Here is a 16,221-nt window from a genome sequence, read left to right on the forward strand (position 1 = left end):
ATACATCTTGACAACTTCACTCTTTTCTTTGTTTATTGTGATGTTGCTTATTGATACAGTTGTGAAGATTTCTTTATGTTGAGGTGTAATCCGTACTGAAGGCTGTGGTCTTTGATCTTCATTAGTAAGTGCTTCAACCATATGTAGGGAAGCATTAAAAAAGTCTTTGAACTAGAGAATAGGGCCATTTTCTGACTTGCAGAGTAATGTGTTAGGTATGATTGTTGTGTTATTGTTGCTGTTTTAAAGAAGTGTGCGTGGGGAGGGGAGGGTGGGAGTGTGATTTGTATGCTGTATGAATCCTTCAGTGATAATGAACCATTTCATAAATGGGTTTGGCCGTATTCATTCTAGAAGGCGTTGTGTTCTCATAGACTTTGTTTTCTAGATTTCACCTCTTGGAAGTGGGACATTTGACTAAATCATCTTTTACTCCTCTTTCTACTATTTTTCCTCAAACAGACCTAACTAATTAAACCCAAGAAGGTCACTTATGAGCGTCAGTTAGATCAGTCCTCCATCTTTGTTGCCCTCTTTCTAGGCCAATACAGTTGCCTGGCCTTTCACAAATGTCAGTTAGTTCTTTTGTAATGAATACAGGAATGAATTGGCGTCCAGTTTTTAGAATTATGAATGTCAGTCTTTAGGCTGCATCTTAATATTATTACCTTAATAATAAATTGTTGGAAACCCTGGTGGCATAGTGGTTAAGTGCTACGGCTGCTAACCAAAGGGTTGGCAGTTCGAATCCGCCAGGCGCTCCTTGGAAACCCTATGGGGCAGTTCTACTCTGTATTATAGGGTTGCTATGAGTCAGAATTGACTCAACGGCACTGGGTTTCGTTTTTTTTTTTTTTTGGTAATAATAAATTACTGTGATTTATATTAGTAACCAAGATGATAAATCAATAAATTAATCTTAAAAAAAAAAAAAGCCAAACCCGTTGCCGCCGAGTCAATTCTGACTGATAGCGACCCTGTAGGACAGGGTAGAACTGCCCCATAGAGTTTCCAGGGAGTGCCTGTGTATTCGAACTGCTGACCTTTTGGTTTGCAGACATAGCTCTTAACCACTACGCCACCAGGGTTTCCAAATTAATCTTAGGTATATTTAAACATTGGGTAGGCAACAGGTAGAGAAGAGTGCTTTTATAATATCCAATTAGACATTTAATCAAGACAGTTGACACTCCAGGATTAATTATCTTTATTCATGATTCTCTGAATATAGTCCTAAAATATTTTCTTGTCTCCATGAAAGAAAATGACTAACTAAGACAGTTTTGGGTGTGTTTGCTCTTTTCCTTTCTTCCTTGGGACAAACTCCATGCTTATACACTGTTTCACCCCCAATGGGTAATCAAGAGGCATGCTGCCTATTCAGCTGGACTCCATCAGAGAGCTTTGCACAGAAGGAAGGAAGAATGGAAAGGGTTTGGGGACTGGACTCAGGAGAGGCAGGCCTCTAGCCCTGCCATTACCAGACAGGGTGACCTTAGACTAGTGTTGTCATTTCTCTGGGCAGGGATGACTTTTCCTGGAGGTTCAGCAGGCACAGTGTTTAAGTCCCACAGTATCGCTAGGGGCCCATGAACATGCTTTACTTCTCGCAATAAGCGAGATGCATGCTTCAACTGCGGGATTATATTTGTCTCTTTATCACTGCAGCTGTAAAATATAACTTTAATACATTTTCTATGGAGGAATGGGCCTATGAAGGTGCCTAGGGCCCATGCAAGTCATAACATGGCCCTGCCTCAGGGTCCGAAATTCTGTCCTCTGTAATATGAAGGTATTGAACTAGATGATCAACTAATGCCTTTGCCAAATCATTTAATGTGCCATGGAGTGGAATGGGCAGCATCGAGGCAGATGCTGTGATCATAAGTGACTATAAAGAAAAAAAAAAAACCAAACCTGTTGCCCTGGAGTCTATTCTGACTCATAGTTACCCTATAGGACAGAATAGAACTGCCCCATAGGGTTTCCAAGGAGCGGCTGGTGGATTTGAACTGCTGATCTCTTGGTTAGCAGCCGAGCTCTTAACCACTGTGCCACCAGGACTCCACTAAGTGACTATAGCTATTTTAATTTTAGTCAGCAAGAAATGATTCTGTAATAAAGTAAAATAAAACATTTATTTTGCACCACAGAGAAGTGAAGAAGGAGAAGCATATGACTCAAGGACAATGTATGCATGTCATCCCCCCAAAGGCTTTATCTTGAAATAGTGTTCTGAACTATCATTTTTTAAGTCCGGATATGTTAGCCTCAAAGAAAGGTAAAGCTGTTCCACCTAACTAGTCTTCAGTCAAATATAAAGGCTATTGGCAGCAAGTGCAAAATACCAGGCAGACTGCACAAACATTTTACTAGTTCGTATATATATATATGGAGCCCTGGTGGCACAGTGGTTAAGAGCTTGGCTGCTAACCAAGAGGTCGGCAGTTCAAATCCACCAGCCACTCCTTGGAAACCCCATGGGGCAGTTCTGCTCTGTCCTATAGGGTCATTGAATCAGAATCGACTCGGTGGCAACGGGTTTGGTTTTTCTGGTTATATTTATGTAAGAAAACCCCAAACTAACAGAGGACAAGGGGGACACCTTTCTCCTCTGCCACCCAATGCCTGTGTCCTGTGAGGGTTCACATACCACAGACTCAGTGTCTCCTATAGCACTAGGCACTTATGCATTCCGTAAGTCATAGGAGAGTTGGATTCACTACCCTGCCCAGAAATAGAAGCATCCTAGAGCTTTCTTCATAGATCATGAAATGGAATGGCCGGTCCACTTTGATGATGGGAGGCATGGAATAAGCAATGATTTCTGATGGGGTTCCCGCTGCTGCCTCCGTTCCCTTTTCGTCAACCTCAATCGTTGCTTTTTGTAAAACCTAGAAAAGGAAATCATGTGGAAGAGACCATTTGTGTGGCAGCGGAGAGGAAGGAATTAATTGAGTCCCCTTGAAATTTTTCACTCTGGTCCTACCCACAGGGCCGTGCTCTTGGGATTTAGTGGTCCAGGGCCCATCTGCACTGAGAAGAATGATCCAGAGCTCACCAGAGATCCAGGAGCCCAGATGCAAAATACATTTTGGGCATGGACCCAGGGAGTCCCTGGCTGGTCAGTTCATTCACACATGCATCAAATCAAAAAATATTTATTGAACGTCTACTTCCTGCAGCTGAGCTGGTGCTCCTTGAAGGTTTTCAAACTGCCTGGAACTCCTGAGGACTTGGACTTTCCTCCTGGCAGGCAGGTAGTTGGTTTTCTTTAACAGCTTCCCAGCACCTGCCACCCTGAGCGCTTTTACTCTGGTAGTGCTCTGATGTACTTGTTGGGACAAGCGCCCATATCCTGAAGCCTCCTTTGAGTGTTGGCTGCCTACACTTGTGCCACTTGTCATGTTTGGGAGTCCCCTATGTCCAAGAACCTCACGTGATATGATTTATGTACCTATATGTCATAAAAGGAGTTCATGGCAATATTCCAATGTCATGATACCTGGGAACAATCTCATTGTTTGGAGAGAATATTACTCCCTAGAGTAAGCAGAGAGAGAATATTTAAGGGTTTACAACTTAAACTTAATTATGATGTTTTGCAAAACAGCAGCACAGTTCTGCAAGTTTTGCATTTATTCACAGAAGTGCTTTCAGATGTTGTTCTGCAGGATTTTATGTTTAATTGTCTTATCATCTGCAGTGGGTTGAATGGTGGCCCCCAAAAAGGTGTGTTCACGTCTGAATCCCTGGAACCTGTAAATGTTACCTCGTTTGGACAGAGTTTCCTTGCAGATGGAATTCAGTTAAGAATCCTGAGATAAGATCATCCTGGATTACCTGGGTGAGCCCTAAATCCAATGACAGGTGTCCTTAGAAAAGACAAAAGGAGAAAACACACAGAGGAGAAGGTGATGTCAAGATGGAGGCAGAGATTGGAGTGATGTGGCCACAAGCCAAAGAAGCCAGGGAATGCTAGTCACCCCCAGAAGCTAGGAGAGGCAAGAAAGGATTGTCCGCTAGAGCCTTCAGAGGGACTGTGGGCCTTGATCTGGCCCTTGATTGGCCCTCGATTTTGGACTTCTGGCTTCTAGAAGTGTAAAAATAAATTTCTGTTGTTTTAAGCCACCCGGTTTGTGGCAGTTTGTTACAGCACCCATGGGAAACTAGTACACCATCCCTGAGGAGACTGGAGGTGACTGCAGGCCAGGGTTACCTCATGGGTATTACTTTAGAGGATGCTATGTTTCCTCCCTCTTGGACTTGATGAATGCATTTGTATGGGGGAAAATGTTAACCAGAATCCCATGGGTAAGAAAGAATGTAGTGAGATGTGCCTTGCTAGCCATTTGGAAATGTATGGGACCACTTGGTTGTAACAGTGACTGGGGCTAACCACTGGCATTAGTGAGTGTAGGCCAGGGATGCTAACCAGTTCCCTGAAATGCACAGAACTGCTCTGAATGACAGACCTCAAAACCAATAGCATTTCAGTTGAGAAACACTCAGCTGAAGGGATTTCATGTGGAAGGTAAAAAGTGACTAAACTTGCTCTTAGTAGCTTCAGAGGCACAACGAGGACCTCAGAGTATGAGTTAGGGAAGTGTAACAGGTATAGGTAGAGATGTAGACAGAGAGATAGAGGTAGAGATAGAGTTATACAGATAGAGTAGATACAGGTATATATAAAGCAATTTTAGCCATTCGTGGATTTTGGGGCTGCTTTTCAAAGAAATAATGAATTCCCTGTCACTGGAGGCATTAAAAAAAAAAAAAAAACAGAAAGAAACTGGAAGGCTATTTTGTAGGAATATTATGAGGGGATTTCCCCCAAAGAGTGGGAAGTTGGGCCAGATGACCTCTGGGATTTCTTTCATCTTGAAGGTGATGCAATTCCCTGAAATTTTAAAGTTATATTCAACATATATGATGATGAATCTGTAAAACCAATTCCATTTCTCCCTGAGGGCTAGGAGAGGCAGGAGGGAGAGGGCTCTACATAAGAGAAATTAGTTGATAAATGCTTTAATCGAGTAGCTTGAAATTCTGAAAATATCCAACATGGATGCTATTTCAAGCCTCTGCATTTTAAAACTAATTTTCTACTACAGCTAGGTGATTTGCACAGATACTTGGTGGCGACATTTTGTACCCAGTGTTTGGGCCCTGTGAAAGGTCATGACTTACCTTGGATACTTTAAGGTTTCTTGCAGTAACAGAGAGTTCACTGAGGTCAGCCCAGGGCGAGAAGATTCTTTGGATTCCCATCTGCTTAAGCAGTCCATGCATCTCGTATTTCTGGTCTAGCTTGAACTTTGGGAGGAAAACTTCCATTTTTCTGTGGCACAAGTACGTACAACGGTGAAATGTAGACAGAGCTGGAGACCGTGAACACTAAGACCAGACTTTCCTTCCTTTCCTTTCTCCAAGACTGTTTCTAGTAACACATCTCCATCAGTCGACTATGTATGACCAAGCCATTCTTTTGTAATGGTCTATCTCAACCCATTAACACATTGCCGTCTATCTTAGAGAATGTTTTTGGCTTATCAAATCCATACCTTAAATCTGTTTCAGCATCAGTGAGCTAGTTTTATTTCTCAGCCAGTGACACATCCATTTTGGCAAAAAATGGCTATCTTCGGTTGCTAGATTCTGCCAACCCCCAGGGTTTCCAGGAGAGAACCCCAGGGGCCTGGGGCAGTGGGTGGGAAAGGCAAGTAAAGGAAACTTTCAAACCCCTGTCTATCTTTCGCAGAAAAACTCTGGCATTACCTATTTTATATACTGGAGTTCTCCTTCACCCCCAGACCTGTTCCTTCCAGTCAATCCCATTTCAGTAAATGGCAAATCCGTCGTTCCAGTTGTTAAGGCCAAAAACTTGGGCATTATCTTTGATTCCCTTCTTTCTCTCTCTCTCTCACTCCTGGCCAGCCCATTAGCAAATCCTGTCAGCTCTAGTTTCATGAAAGGCCCAGAATTCAACTACTTCTCATCACCTCCACTGCTACCACCAGTCCAAGGCAGCAGCATCTTGAGCTGGATTATGACAATAGCCTCCTAGTGATCTCCTTGCTTCTACCCTTGTCCTCCTCTTATCGTTTCTCCACACAGGAGCTTGTGTGATCCTTCAAAACCTAAGTCAGATCATGTTGCGCCTCTGCTCAGAACCTCCCACGGGTGTCCCATCTCCCTCAGGCAAAGCCCACGTCATTTTTGTGGCCCAAAGGCCCTAGATGACTGGGCCCCTGGCTCCTCTCTGACCTTATCTCTACTCTTCACCCCCACTCGCTCTCCTGCGGCCACACTGGCCTCCTTGCTGTTGCTCATACCCACCAACTACATACCCATCCCAGAACATTCACATTTGTGCCTACGATACTTCTCCCCCAGGACATCCACATGGTTCATCCTTCATCTTCAGGTGTTTGTCACCTTGTTAGCAAGGCCTTCCCTGCCCTCCACATGCACCCTGCTGGTGCCGCCTACCCCCTTCCTGCATGATTGTTTATTTATTGTTTGTCTCCCCTCACTGAATGTAAGCTCCATGAGGACAGGGATTCTTGCCTTTTGGGTTTATTGATGCATCCCTAGAACATGGGCGCATCACAGTGCCTCGCACATGGGGTCAACTCAGTAAATAGTGACTGAGTAAATGAATGGATGAGGCAGGGGGATGCTAGGGACAGAGAGGACCCAGCGCAGTGCTGCTCCTGCCTCCATGGAGCTTCCATCTCGTTGGGAGAGACGGGTGTCAAACCACAGTGTGCTGAATGGCATTGTGGTGAGTGATAGCAAGGAAGGCTGAGTGTGTGCAGGGCGAGGGGAGAGCTCTACCTGGTTTTCATGTTTCGAAGCCATGTCTCCACCAGCTCTGTGGTCAGGTAGTCTTCAAGGGCTAGGTGGTCCCCCATCTTCTGCATGAGGACCACCAGCATGGAGGCGTTTCCTCGGTAGGGCAGTTTGAGGACGTGGCAGCGAAAATTCTTGTCAAAGGTGGAGGCGAAGCTGCCTGCCCTGTACATCATGGGCACCTTCACTGCTTTGTACTTGTCCAGGTGGAAAGTGTCAGCTTCCGTGAAGACAGGGTCGAATGGAGTCAGCCATTGCCCTGAACAGGCAAGAGAAGAACTCATTGCAGAAACCACCCTCCTCCAAAAGTCTTGTTCTTGTTCAAGTCATGGAGAGTGTGGCTTCCATCCCCTTTCCTGCTCCAACTGGGAAAGGCATCCCAGCATAGGGTTTGCAGTAACCAAAGCTCAGGCAGGCAAGACAAATTCCCACAGATCAGCTTTGACCAGGCCCCTCTTCCCATTGGCAAAACAGAGACACTTCCTGCAGCCCCTGTTGGAGTCACTCCCAGGGGCAAGGACATGTCACCTAAGGATCCCTGTGCCCCTGGTTGTTCTGGACCCGAACAGAATTCACTCACATTCCAGCTGGTGCCCTAAATACCCACTTCCTTCTACACTCTGTCTCTTGTGGTTTAACTGTGGCCTAGAGAAGACATTGGGCCTTTGCCTGTCCTTCTCTACCTGAGGGGCCCTCTGCCTGCCACATTGTCTAATGCACGCCCCTGCCCAGGCACACACATCACACACACACAGTCTGGTGTGGCAGAACAGTTGACATTCCTGCCCATCGCTAATTAGGGTGGCTCTGAGGGAAACGTCCCTGTTGATCAATAGCTGCACAACCCAGAAGAGGCCACCAGCAGGCAGCGCACAACTGTCCACTCACAGATGTCTGCCTGGGCTGTGTGGCTTGGCTGACTGTGAAGTGGGCCCTCCCCGGGGCCTCGTCTCCTCTTTGCCTGAGGTCAGCAAGTCCAGCGTCTCATTAGAGAGGCAGCATGGTGTCCTGGACAGCGCCTGGCATCAGGGAGTCAGGAGACCCTGGCTTGAGTCTGGCCTTGCCATAGGTTAGCTGTGTGACCTTGATCAAGCTACTCAACCCTTGTGAGGTTCACTTTCATTTTCTTTGGAAAGGGGACCATGACCTGTGCTCTGGCAATTAGGAAGACCAAATAACAAAATAGTTAACGTATTTAGTACCTACGCAGTGCTTAAGCATTTGGCTGCTAACCAAAAGGTCGGCAGTTCATATGCACCAGCTGCTCCTTGGAAACCCTTTGGGGGCAGTTCTACTCTGTCCTATAGGGTCGCTATGAGTCGGAATCGACTCAATGGCAACGGGTTTGGATTTTTTGGTTTACGAGCCAAGCGCAACTGGGCACTTTACACTCATTATCTCATTTAAGCCTCATGATTCCATAGTAGGTGGGAGGGCCCCTGTTTTCTACATTAAGAATCTGAGGACAGAGAGTTTTTCACTTTCCCCAGGTCACAGAAGTAGAGAGTGAAGGAGGAAGGCTGCAGTCCTGAATCTGCAATGATAAAGCCCAGGCTTTGTCTTTAAGCCCCTGGGCTGCGGCTCCGAATGTCCCTAAGAGAGCTGTGGAGAGGCGCTTTGAGCAACGGGAAGGACCAGCAACCACGTAGCCTTAGGGCCGGGGGCTCAACTGGTAGTGTTGTCTAGCACTGCACCTGGTACGTTGTATGTGTTCAGAGAACATTCCCATCTGTGGACTCTGAAACCACGTTCATAGAAAACCATATGCTGGACAAACGGAGGCAGAGGAAGAGTGAGGGACCTGTGGCTTTGGGAGGGCAGGGCGTTATCAATGTACCTTTGAACAGGATGTAATCCACAAGAACGAATTTGGTTTCAGGATTAATTTCATCAAAGAGTTTGGGAATTCTCCCCTGGGTCTCTTTGTTAACGTGGTGATTCATGAGCCCTTTGGCCTGTGAGGCATTTCGGAAATTCATAGGCACACACTTTGTATCGAAATACCTCTTTGATAAATTGAGGAAGGTCTCTTTGACATCAAAATCTTTGTGGATGAAGGCCAAGCTGCCCTGGGTGAGGCCCAGCTCCTGGTTGCGGGACAAGGTCTCTCTGAGACGACCAAAGAGGGCTGGCAGGGATGCAGGCTGGGTCCCGTTCAGGGCCCGCAGGCCGAACCCACTCAGGATCTCGGTGCGGGTGGGCCCTGCAGCTGCCAACACCAGGGCTGCCGTGGCAAAGGACAGGCTGAGCGGGGAGAAGACCACGTTGCCTTCGTGCCTTGTGGAGATGTAACGCAGCAGACTGAACCCGAAGTTGGAAGTCTCCTGGGAGAGCTCCTGCCTGCTGGCCGCCAGCCAGGGCCCCTCTTCCTCCTCCTCCTCAGAAGACTGGTTCGGGGGAGCCAGGGTACTCAGAGTCCCCAGCCCTGCTTCATCCTCCGGTGGTGGGGTGCCTGGGGCCAATCCGGGCACCAGCATCACCTTCGTTAGGAGAAAGAGGAGCAGCAGGCTTAGCACCACCTTCATGTCGTCCACTGAGCAGGCCGACGGAGGGCTTCTCTCCAGCCACAAGTCTTCCCCTGGAGACGAGAGGACAGAGATTGTTCCTGTGCCTCACAACACGCCTCCTCTGCATGCTGGGAAGCATCATCCAAGAACCCCACTCCCGTCTGGGGGTGGGCGGCTACCTCCACCCTCCTGCAGTGTATCTCTGCCCCACATCAGCCTGAAGCAAGTCAGGACCCATGGGTTCACCCTCGGAGGAGGCATTCCTTCACAGCGAAACTTCAGCAAGGGCCCTGCCCGGCCAGGCCCTCAGGCACATGGCCTCCCAGAAGGGCCAGGCGAAGAGCCCTGGGGGCAGGAGGCAGCAGAGAGAGTGGGGATTCAGTGGATATTCTCTGGGCTGCCTTTTGCGTGGGCGTGGTGAGAGCAAGGCAAGATGGGGTCAGGAGGTTCACAAACTTTTATTGACTTGATCCTTTGGCCATAAAGTGGCCTTCAGGAAGGTTGGCCCTTCCAAGCTGTGCTGTGGGGACCTTGGTCTGTGGACATGTTTGGGCTGGGAATTTCAAGGGTCTGAGTTGGACTCAAGGAGCCCTGGTGGCACAGTGGTTAAGCCGGCTGCTATCTGAAAAGTCAGCTGTTCGAACCCACCAGCTGCTCCTCAGGAGAAAGATGTGGCAGTCTGCTTCTATAAAGATTACAGCCTTGGAAACCCTGTGGGGCAGTTTTTTGGTTTTGAGTGGGACTCAGGGCAAGGAAAAGGGAAAGTGCTGGAGTTGCCCTGATTTTTGACCACAATTCTCTTCCTGTGCCCCTGTCCCATAGCACGCACCCCAAGCCCTGGGGCAGAGCTACTTAGTTCTTCTTATGTGTTTCTTCCTTCCCTGTGGAGTCCCTGGGTGATGCAGACGGTTAACACGGCTGCTAACCAAAAGGTTGGAGTTTCGAGTCCACCCAGAGGAAGAAAGCACTGGCGACCTGCTTCCAAAAGCTCAGCCCCTGAAAATCCTATGGGGCACCGCCCTGCTCTGACACACACGGGGTCACCGTGAGTCAGGATCGGCTCGATGGTGACTGGTCAGCTGGTTCTTCGCTGTACCTTGAGCTCTCCAAGACGGACCAGGATGGACAGCTAATTCATAGGAGGCCTTGACTAAACAATCTCATTTAATCCTCCTGTCGGACCCGCGAGGCTCGTACTAACTCCCGCTACGCCAGGATACACATGGTAGTGGAGCCAGACTCCCAGCGCTAGCAGTGACTCTCCAAACCCCACCCTCCTCACCACTAAGCCGTCCGACAGCAGCCACCTCTTCAGGCTCCTCAGCATCTTTGGGGCACAGAGCCTGGCCTCTGATCAGATGTTTCCCATCTGAATCAATGACTGTGGCTTCGGCTGTGCCACCTGGCTGTCTGCACACTCAGTTCCCAGTGTTGAGCTGACACAACCAGGGCTGCATCCCAGAGCCTGGCTGGGCAGACAAAGGGAGGTCCCTGAGGTGCACCCTCACCTCACTCTCTTCTCAGCTTACTGCACCAGATGGGCCTGGGTGGTACAGGACCACTCAGCCCGGTGGGGACCGCAGGCCTCACAATCAGCAGAGACCAGTAAGCAAGGTACGCACGGGCCTACTTGTGTTTACTCAATCTGCAGCGAACAATTTCACGTGAGTTTTTTTCACATCAAGGATGCGGTGAAAAACAGGTGAAATTGTACACCGTAAATTAGTAAGTAAGCGCAAGTAAGCCTGTGTGTACCTTGCTTATTGGGTAATCCATTCCTGGCAGAGACCCTCACTCTGAGCCAGGGTCACCGGTAGTGGAAAGGGGACAGGGTGGAGTTCTCTGATGCGGGCGGTAGTGTCTGCGTCTCAGCCTGGTCCAGAACTACACTTGGCCCCGACACCCGGCACGGTGCTCCCTGCTCACACCAACAGCGCCCCGGAACCCAGGGCCTCGCTCCTCCGGCGGTCGGAACAGCACTACCTTTTTCGGTGAGATACTCAGCAGTGTCTCCCAAACGTCAGCATTTAGGGCATCCTTTCCAATTCTACCTGGCGACTCCACATTCAGTAGGTCACACTAGTTAGCATTCTGAATGTCACGTGAATGTGTCCTTCAGTGTACCGGATGTGACCCCCGTTGCGTGCCTCTGTCATACTGCAGCATTGAACCAAATGGCAACCCTGGGGGCATCAGAGCAGAACTGCGCTTCACAGGATTTTCAGTGGCTGATTTTTCAGAAATAGATCACCAGGTCTTTCTTCTGAGGTGCCTCTGGGTGGACTCCAACCTTTCAGTTAGCAGCCAAGAGCATTAACAGTTTGCACCATCCAGGGACTTCAGCCTGCAGTAGAACACTCCTAAATTCCAGGTGACTTCTCCCTGTCCCAGTAGTCAGCAAATTGTCCCAGACATCAAATAGATGCCGCCCCTTCTGAATGGTGTCTTACCCCACCATTCTTGAAGTTCCTCTTTCAGCCCGAGGAGTGGCAGCCCAGTATTCCACTGGGTGCTCTTGTGCCCTGCGTGCTGAACAGTCCTATGTACCCCCTAAGGTATTCGTTCATCCCCTGAGCCGTACAGAATCGGTATGCAGGGAGACACGCAGGCATGCCGAGGGCGCACCTTCCTACTTAGTACCCAAGTGATAAGAAACCAACTGCTCATCTACCACTTCTCAGCAAGATGGCACGTGCCTAGGAGGAGCACTCCTCCCCCCACCCCTCCACCCTGGACCCTCAAGGAGCCTAGAAGGAGGGTCCTGGGAAGGCCAGGGGGCCAAGTATGGCTTGCACAGAGTAGGGTGGGTGATGAAATCTCAACCTTAAATACCCCTTCCCTCTGGGCTTTGTCCTGCAGAGGAGGCGCCTTCCTGACTATACAGGCCTCTTGTTCCGACTCTGCCCAGCCTGGGTTTACCATCTCTAGGGCGTCTAGGATTAGGGCTTTGCTTTGCCCACCGCCCGCCCCCTCACCAGAGACAACGAGAACATCTTCTCTCCCGTCCCTCCCTAAATTGACACTTCTAAGGTTTCCCTTTAACTCTCTGCCTCTTACCTGTGAGGGGCCCTCTGGTGCCTGGGAAGGTCCTTCATTCAGGGCAGAGACGAAAGGTTAAGGTTTGTAGCTGAAAGCCTTCAGCAAATATTTGCTGTTCCAAAGTGTGATCCCTTAGGGGGACTGTTACTGATTAACGTCTTGCTCGGAGATAGTGGAGTTTCTGGAAAACCAAAGACCAACAATGAGGCATCCCCTATGCCCAGCCTCCCCGCCACCCCGGATACAGCCAAAAGTCCAGTCTCAGAGCTCTTCTGCTTTTCAGTTCAAGGCTCTGCCCTAGCAAGATTCAGCTCCTTCCAGGACAAGGGTGCGGGGGAGCCTCTGAGTTGCTCTAGCTCCTAAACATCGAATGTGAAGAAGGTGACGGTGGGGTCCACAGATGCTTCCTGAGCACCCAACCCAGTGCTGGGCCCCAGGGAGGCACAGATGAGTAACACCTGCTGTCCCACATCCCAAGGAACTTCTAGTCCAATGGGGGGAGACAGGCAGGCCAACCACTACTTCTAGTGTGAAGCCTGTCTCAAGGTGAACTTACTAATTAACAACGTTCACCAGGTCGTGAGATGGGACTCCTCAAGTCAACGCTGGTGGAGACTTTAACACAAGTATCCTCAGACCCATTAAAGTCTTTTTTTAATAAAAAAAATTTTATTATGTTCCCCTTGTTATTAGCTGCCATTGAGTCAGCCCCCGACTCATGGCAGCCCCATGCAGAGCAGAATTAGAGTGTTGTGATCCACAGGGTTTGCACCAGCTGATTTTCGGAAGTTGATCCCTGGGCCTTTCTTCCTAGGCCATCTTAGTCTGTTCGGCGTCATAGCCACACGCAAGCCCCAACTGACAGATAGGCGGTAGCTGTGTATGAGGTGGATTGGCTCGAAGTCGAACCTGGGTCTTCTGCATGGAAGCCAAGATTTTTACCACTGGACTACCACTACTCCCTGCCTGGTAGATGGTGGTGGTGTTTGGTGCTGTCGAGTCGGTTCCGACTCATAGCGACCATATGTACACCGGAGTGAAACACTGCCTGGTCCTGGGCCATCCTCACAATCATTTTTATGCTTGAGCCCATTGTTGCAGCCACTGTGTCAATCCATCTCATTGAGGGTCTTCCTCTTTTTCACTGACCCTCTAATTTACCAAGCGTGAGGTCTTTCTCCAGGGACTGATCCCTCCTGATAACATGTCCAAAGTAGGTGAGACATAGTCTCGTCATCTTTGCTTCTAAGAAGCATTCTGGTTGTACTTCTTCCAAGACAGATTTGTTGGTTCTTTGGCAGTCCATGGTATATTTAATATTCTTCATCAACACAATTCAAAGGCATCAATTCTTCAGTCTTCCATATTCATTGTCCAGTTTTCGCATGCATATGAGGCGATTGAAAGCACATGGCTTGGGTCAGGCACACTTTAGTCTTCAGGGTGACATCTGCTTTTCTACACTTTAAAGAGGTCCTTTGCAGCAGATTTGCCTGATGCAATGCCATGTTTTGATTTCTTGACTGCTGTTTCCATCGGTGTTGATTGTGGATCTAAGTAAAATGAAATCCTTGACAACTTCAGTCTTCTCTGTTTATTATGATGTTGCTTATTGATCCAGTTGTGAGGATTTTTGTTTTCTCTATGTTGAAGTGCAATGCATACTGAAGGCCGTGCTCTTTGACCTTCATCAGTAAGTGCTTCAAGTCCTCTTCAATTTCAGCAAGCAAGGTTGTGTCGTCTGCATAATGCAGGGTGTCAATGAGTCTTCCTCCAATCCTGATGCTCTGTTCTTCATATAGTCCAGCTTCTTGTATTATTTGCTCAGCATACAGATTGAATAGGTATGGTGAAAGGATACAACCCTGACGCACACCTGGTGGGTAAACCAAAAAAAAAACCAAACCCACTGCTGTCGAGTCGATTCCGACTCATAGCGACCCTATAGGACAGAGTAGAGCTGCCCCATAGAGTTTCCAAGGAGCGCCTGGTGAACTTGAACTGCTGACCTTTTGGTTAGCAGCTGTAGCAATTAACCACTATGCCACCAGGGTTTCCTCCTGGTGGGTAGGAAGCACTAAATGGATGGTATTTGTTGTAGTTTTAAAGGCAGAATGAACCTCAGAGGGAACCCCCGACTCCTGACTTCACAGATGAGGAAGTTCAGGCCCAAAGCCAGTAAGAACCTTCCCTTCCAGCGTTGGAGCCAGAACAGAACCAGGTCATCTGACTTCCAGTCTCCACTCAGTCTCAGCTGATCACACACCTCTGTGGCCAAAGATTGGGAAAGATCTTAGAGGAAGGCTTCTGGTGCCTGGAAGAGGAACCCTGGTGGAGAAGTGGTGAAAGAGCTCAGCTGCTATCCGAAAATTGGCCATTCAAACCCACTAGTCACTCCGTGGGAAAAAAGACGCGGTGATCTGCTCCCATAAAGATTACAGCCTTGGAAACCCTATGGGGCAGTTCTACCCTGTCCTAGAGGGTCACTATGAGTCAGAATTGACTAGGCAGCAATGGGGTTTTTTGGTTTGGTGCTTGGAACTGGCTCAGAGAGACAGAACCTTCCTGGAACTCTGCTCAGGCAGGAGACACTGTGTTTCTGAGAGCCCCCTTTCAGGGTGAGCAAATGTGTCCTGGGGCCTAAGGGGTTAAATGTCTGAAAAACAACTAGGGCTAGGCCAGTTACTGGCATAATCAGGTCTCAGGAGACAGAGACACAGAAAGGCAGTTGGTTTCTCTGCATGATCAGATCAGTAGGAACATTTGGGCAGGTTGGGAGCATTGGGGTAGAAAAGAAAAAGCTTCCCAACGCCTTGCAACATGTACACGCGTGGACCAAATGCCCTAGTGTTTGCTAGTTTGCACCTCTCTCCCCTCTCCCATTGGTCTTCTGAGTCCCTGCTTCGGCTCCAGGCTGTGCTCTGCCCTGCCTTGCCCTGGCCTAAGGGATACCTTACGGGGTGCAGATTGACCTGTTCTGCTACCAGCCTGGGCAGCCCAGGCCAGTCCTTCCAGATGCCCTGAGAAGTCGTGCTCAGGATGGGACAGAGTGAGGTGGGAGTAACTTCTGGTAACTGGAGTCGTGCCTGGTTAGCACCTGCAGCCCACTTTGCCTGACAGGCTAAGTAGCAAAGCTTTTGTTGAGATGGACGTTTTCTGTGAGATGGTCAAAAGGATTTGTTGTTGAAGTTGTTGTTTGCCATTCAGTCAATTTTGACCCATAGCGACCCCTGGTGACAGAGTAGAAGTGCCCCATAGGGCTTCCAAGGCTGTAAATCCTTACAGAAGCAGATTACCAGGTCTTTTCTCCCACAAAGTGAATGGTGGGTTTGAACTACCAAACTTTCAGTTAGCAGCCAAGCACTTATTTAACCATTGAGCCACCAGGGTCCCTAAAAGGACTTGAGTAGGAAAGGATGGGCTTTTCCTTAGAGGGTGTAAAGAAACAGATGCTCAGAGAGGTCAGGCAATCTGTTCAAGGACACAGGTCTTGGTCTCTGGCTCCAAAGCCAGTGTTCCGTCTCCTAAGCCCCTGACTTAACCAGTAAACCACCTACGATGACAACAGATTTGAAGTCCAAAGGTGGTCCTACCTGGGAGGGAGTTGGGCTACTGGGAAGACCTTGTGCAGATGGCAGGACTTCACCTGAATCTCCAAGGGTGGGCAGGATTTAGGATCTAGGCAAGTAGAGAGGGAGAGGGACCCTTTTCTTCATGGGATATGGGGTCTGGTTGGGGGTGGCAATAGGGAGTCATTGAAGGTTTTAGAGCAGGGGAGAGGCAGGATCAGAGGTGGGCTTTAGAGATCTGAGTCTGAAAG

The 16,221-nt window shown here is 48.7% G+C and overlaps 1 protein-coding gene across 1 annotated transcript; it reads right to left on the bottom strand.

Annotated features, from left to right (window-relative positions):
- Nucleotides 1–2,615: 2,615 nt before the first annotated feature.
- On the bottom strand, nt 2,616–9,380 carry SERPINA10 (serpin family A member 10). Its single transcript, XM_003408588.2, has 4 exons — nt 8,693–9,380; nt 6,841–7,114; nt 5,191–5,341; nt 2,616–2,894 (listed from the first exon to the last, which is right to left on the bottom strand). The coding sequence occupies exons 1-4, from the start codon at nt 9,378–9,380 to the stop codon at nt 2,703–2,705; spliced, it is 1,305 nt and encodes a 434-aa protein (XP_003408636.1). The 3' UTR covers nt 2,616–2,702.
- Nucleotides 9,381–16,221: the final 6,841 nt, after the last annotated feature.

Source organism: Loxodonta africana, chromosome 10 (genome assembly GCF_030014295.1).
Source record: "Loxodonta africana isolate mLoxAfr1 chromosome 10, mLoxAfr1.hap2, whole genome shotgun sequence".
In the NCBI taxonomy this organism is placed as follows: Eukaryota; Metazoa; Chordata; class Mammalia; order Proboscidea; family Elephantidae; genus Loxodonta; species Loxodonta africana.

Excerpts from the sequence above, each read along its gene's own strand:
- SERPINA10 (XM_003408588.2), bottom strand. The coding sequence starts at position 9,380 with ATGAAGGTGGTGCTAAGCCTGCTGCTCCTCTTTCTCCTAACGAAGGTG. Across the intron at positions 7,115-8,692 it reads GGATTACATCCTGTTCAAAG|GGCAATGGCTGACTCCATTC; the intron begins GTACATTGATAA and ends TTGCCTGTTCAG. Across the intron at positions 2,895-5,190 it reads GAAACCTTAAAGTATCCAAG|GTTTTACAAAAAGCAACGAT; the intron begins GTAAGTCATGAC and ends TTCCTTTTCTAG.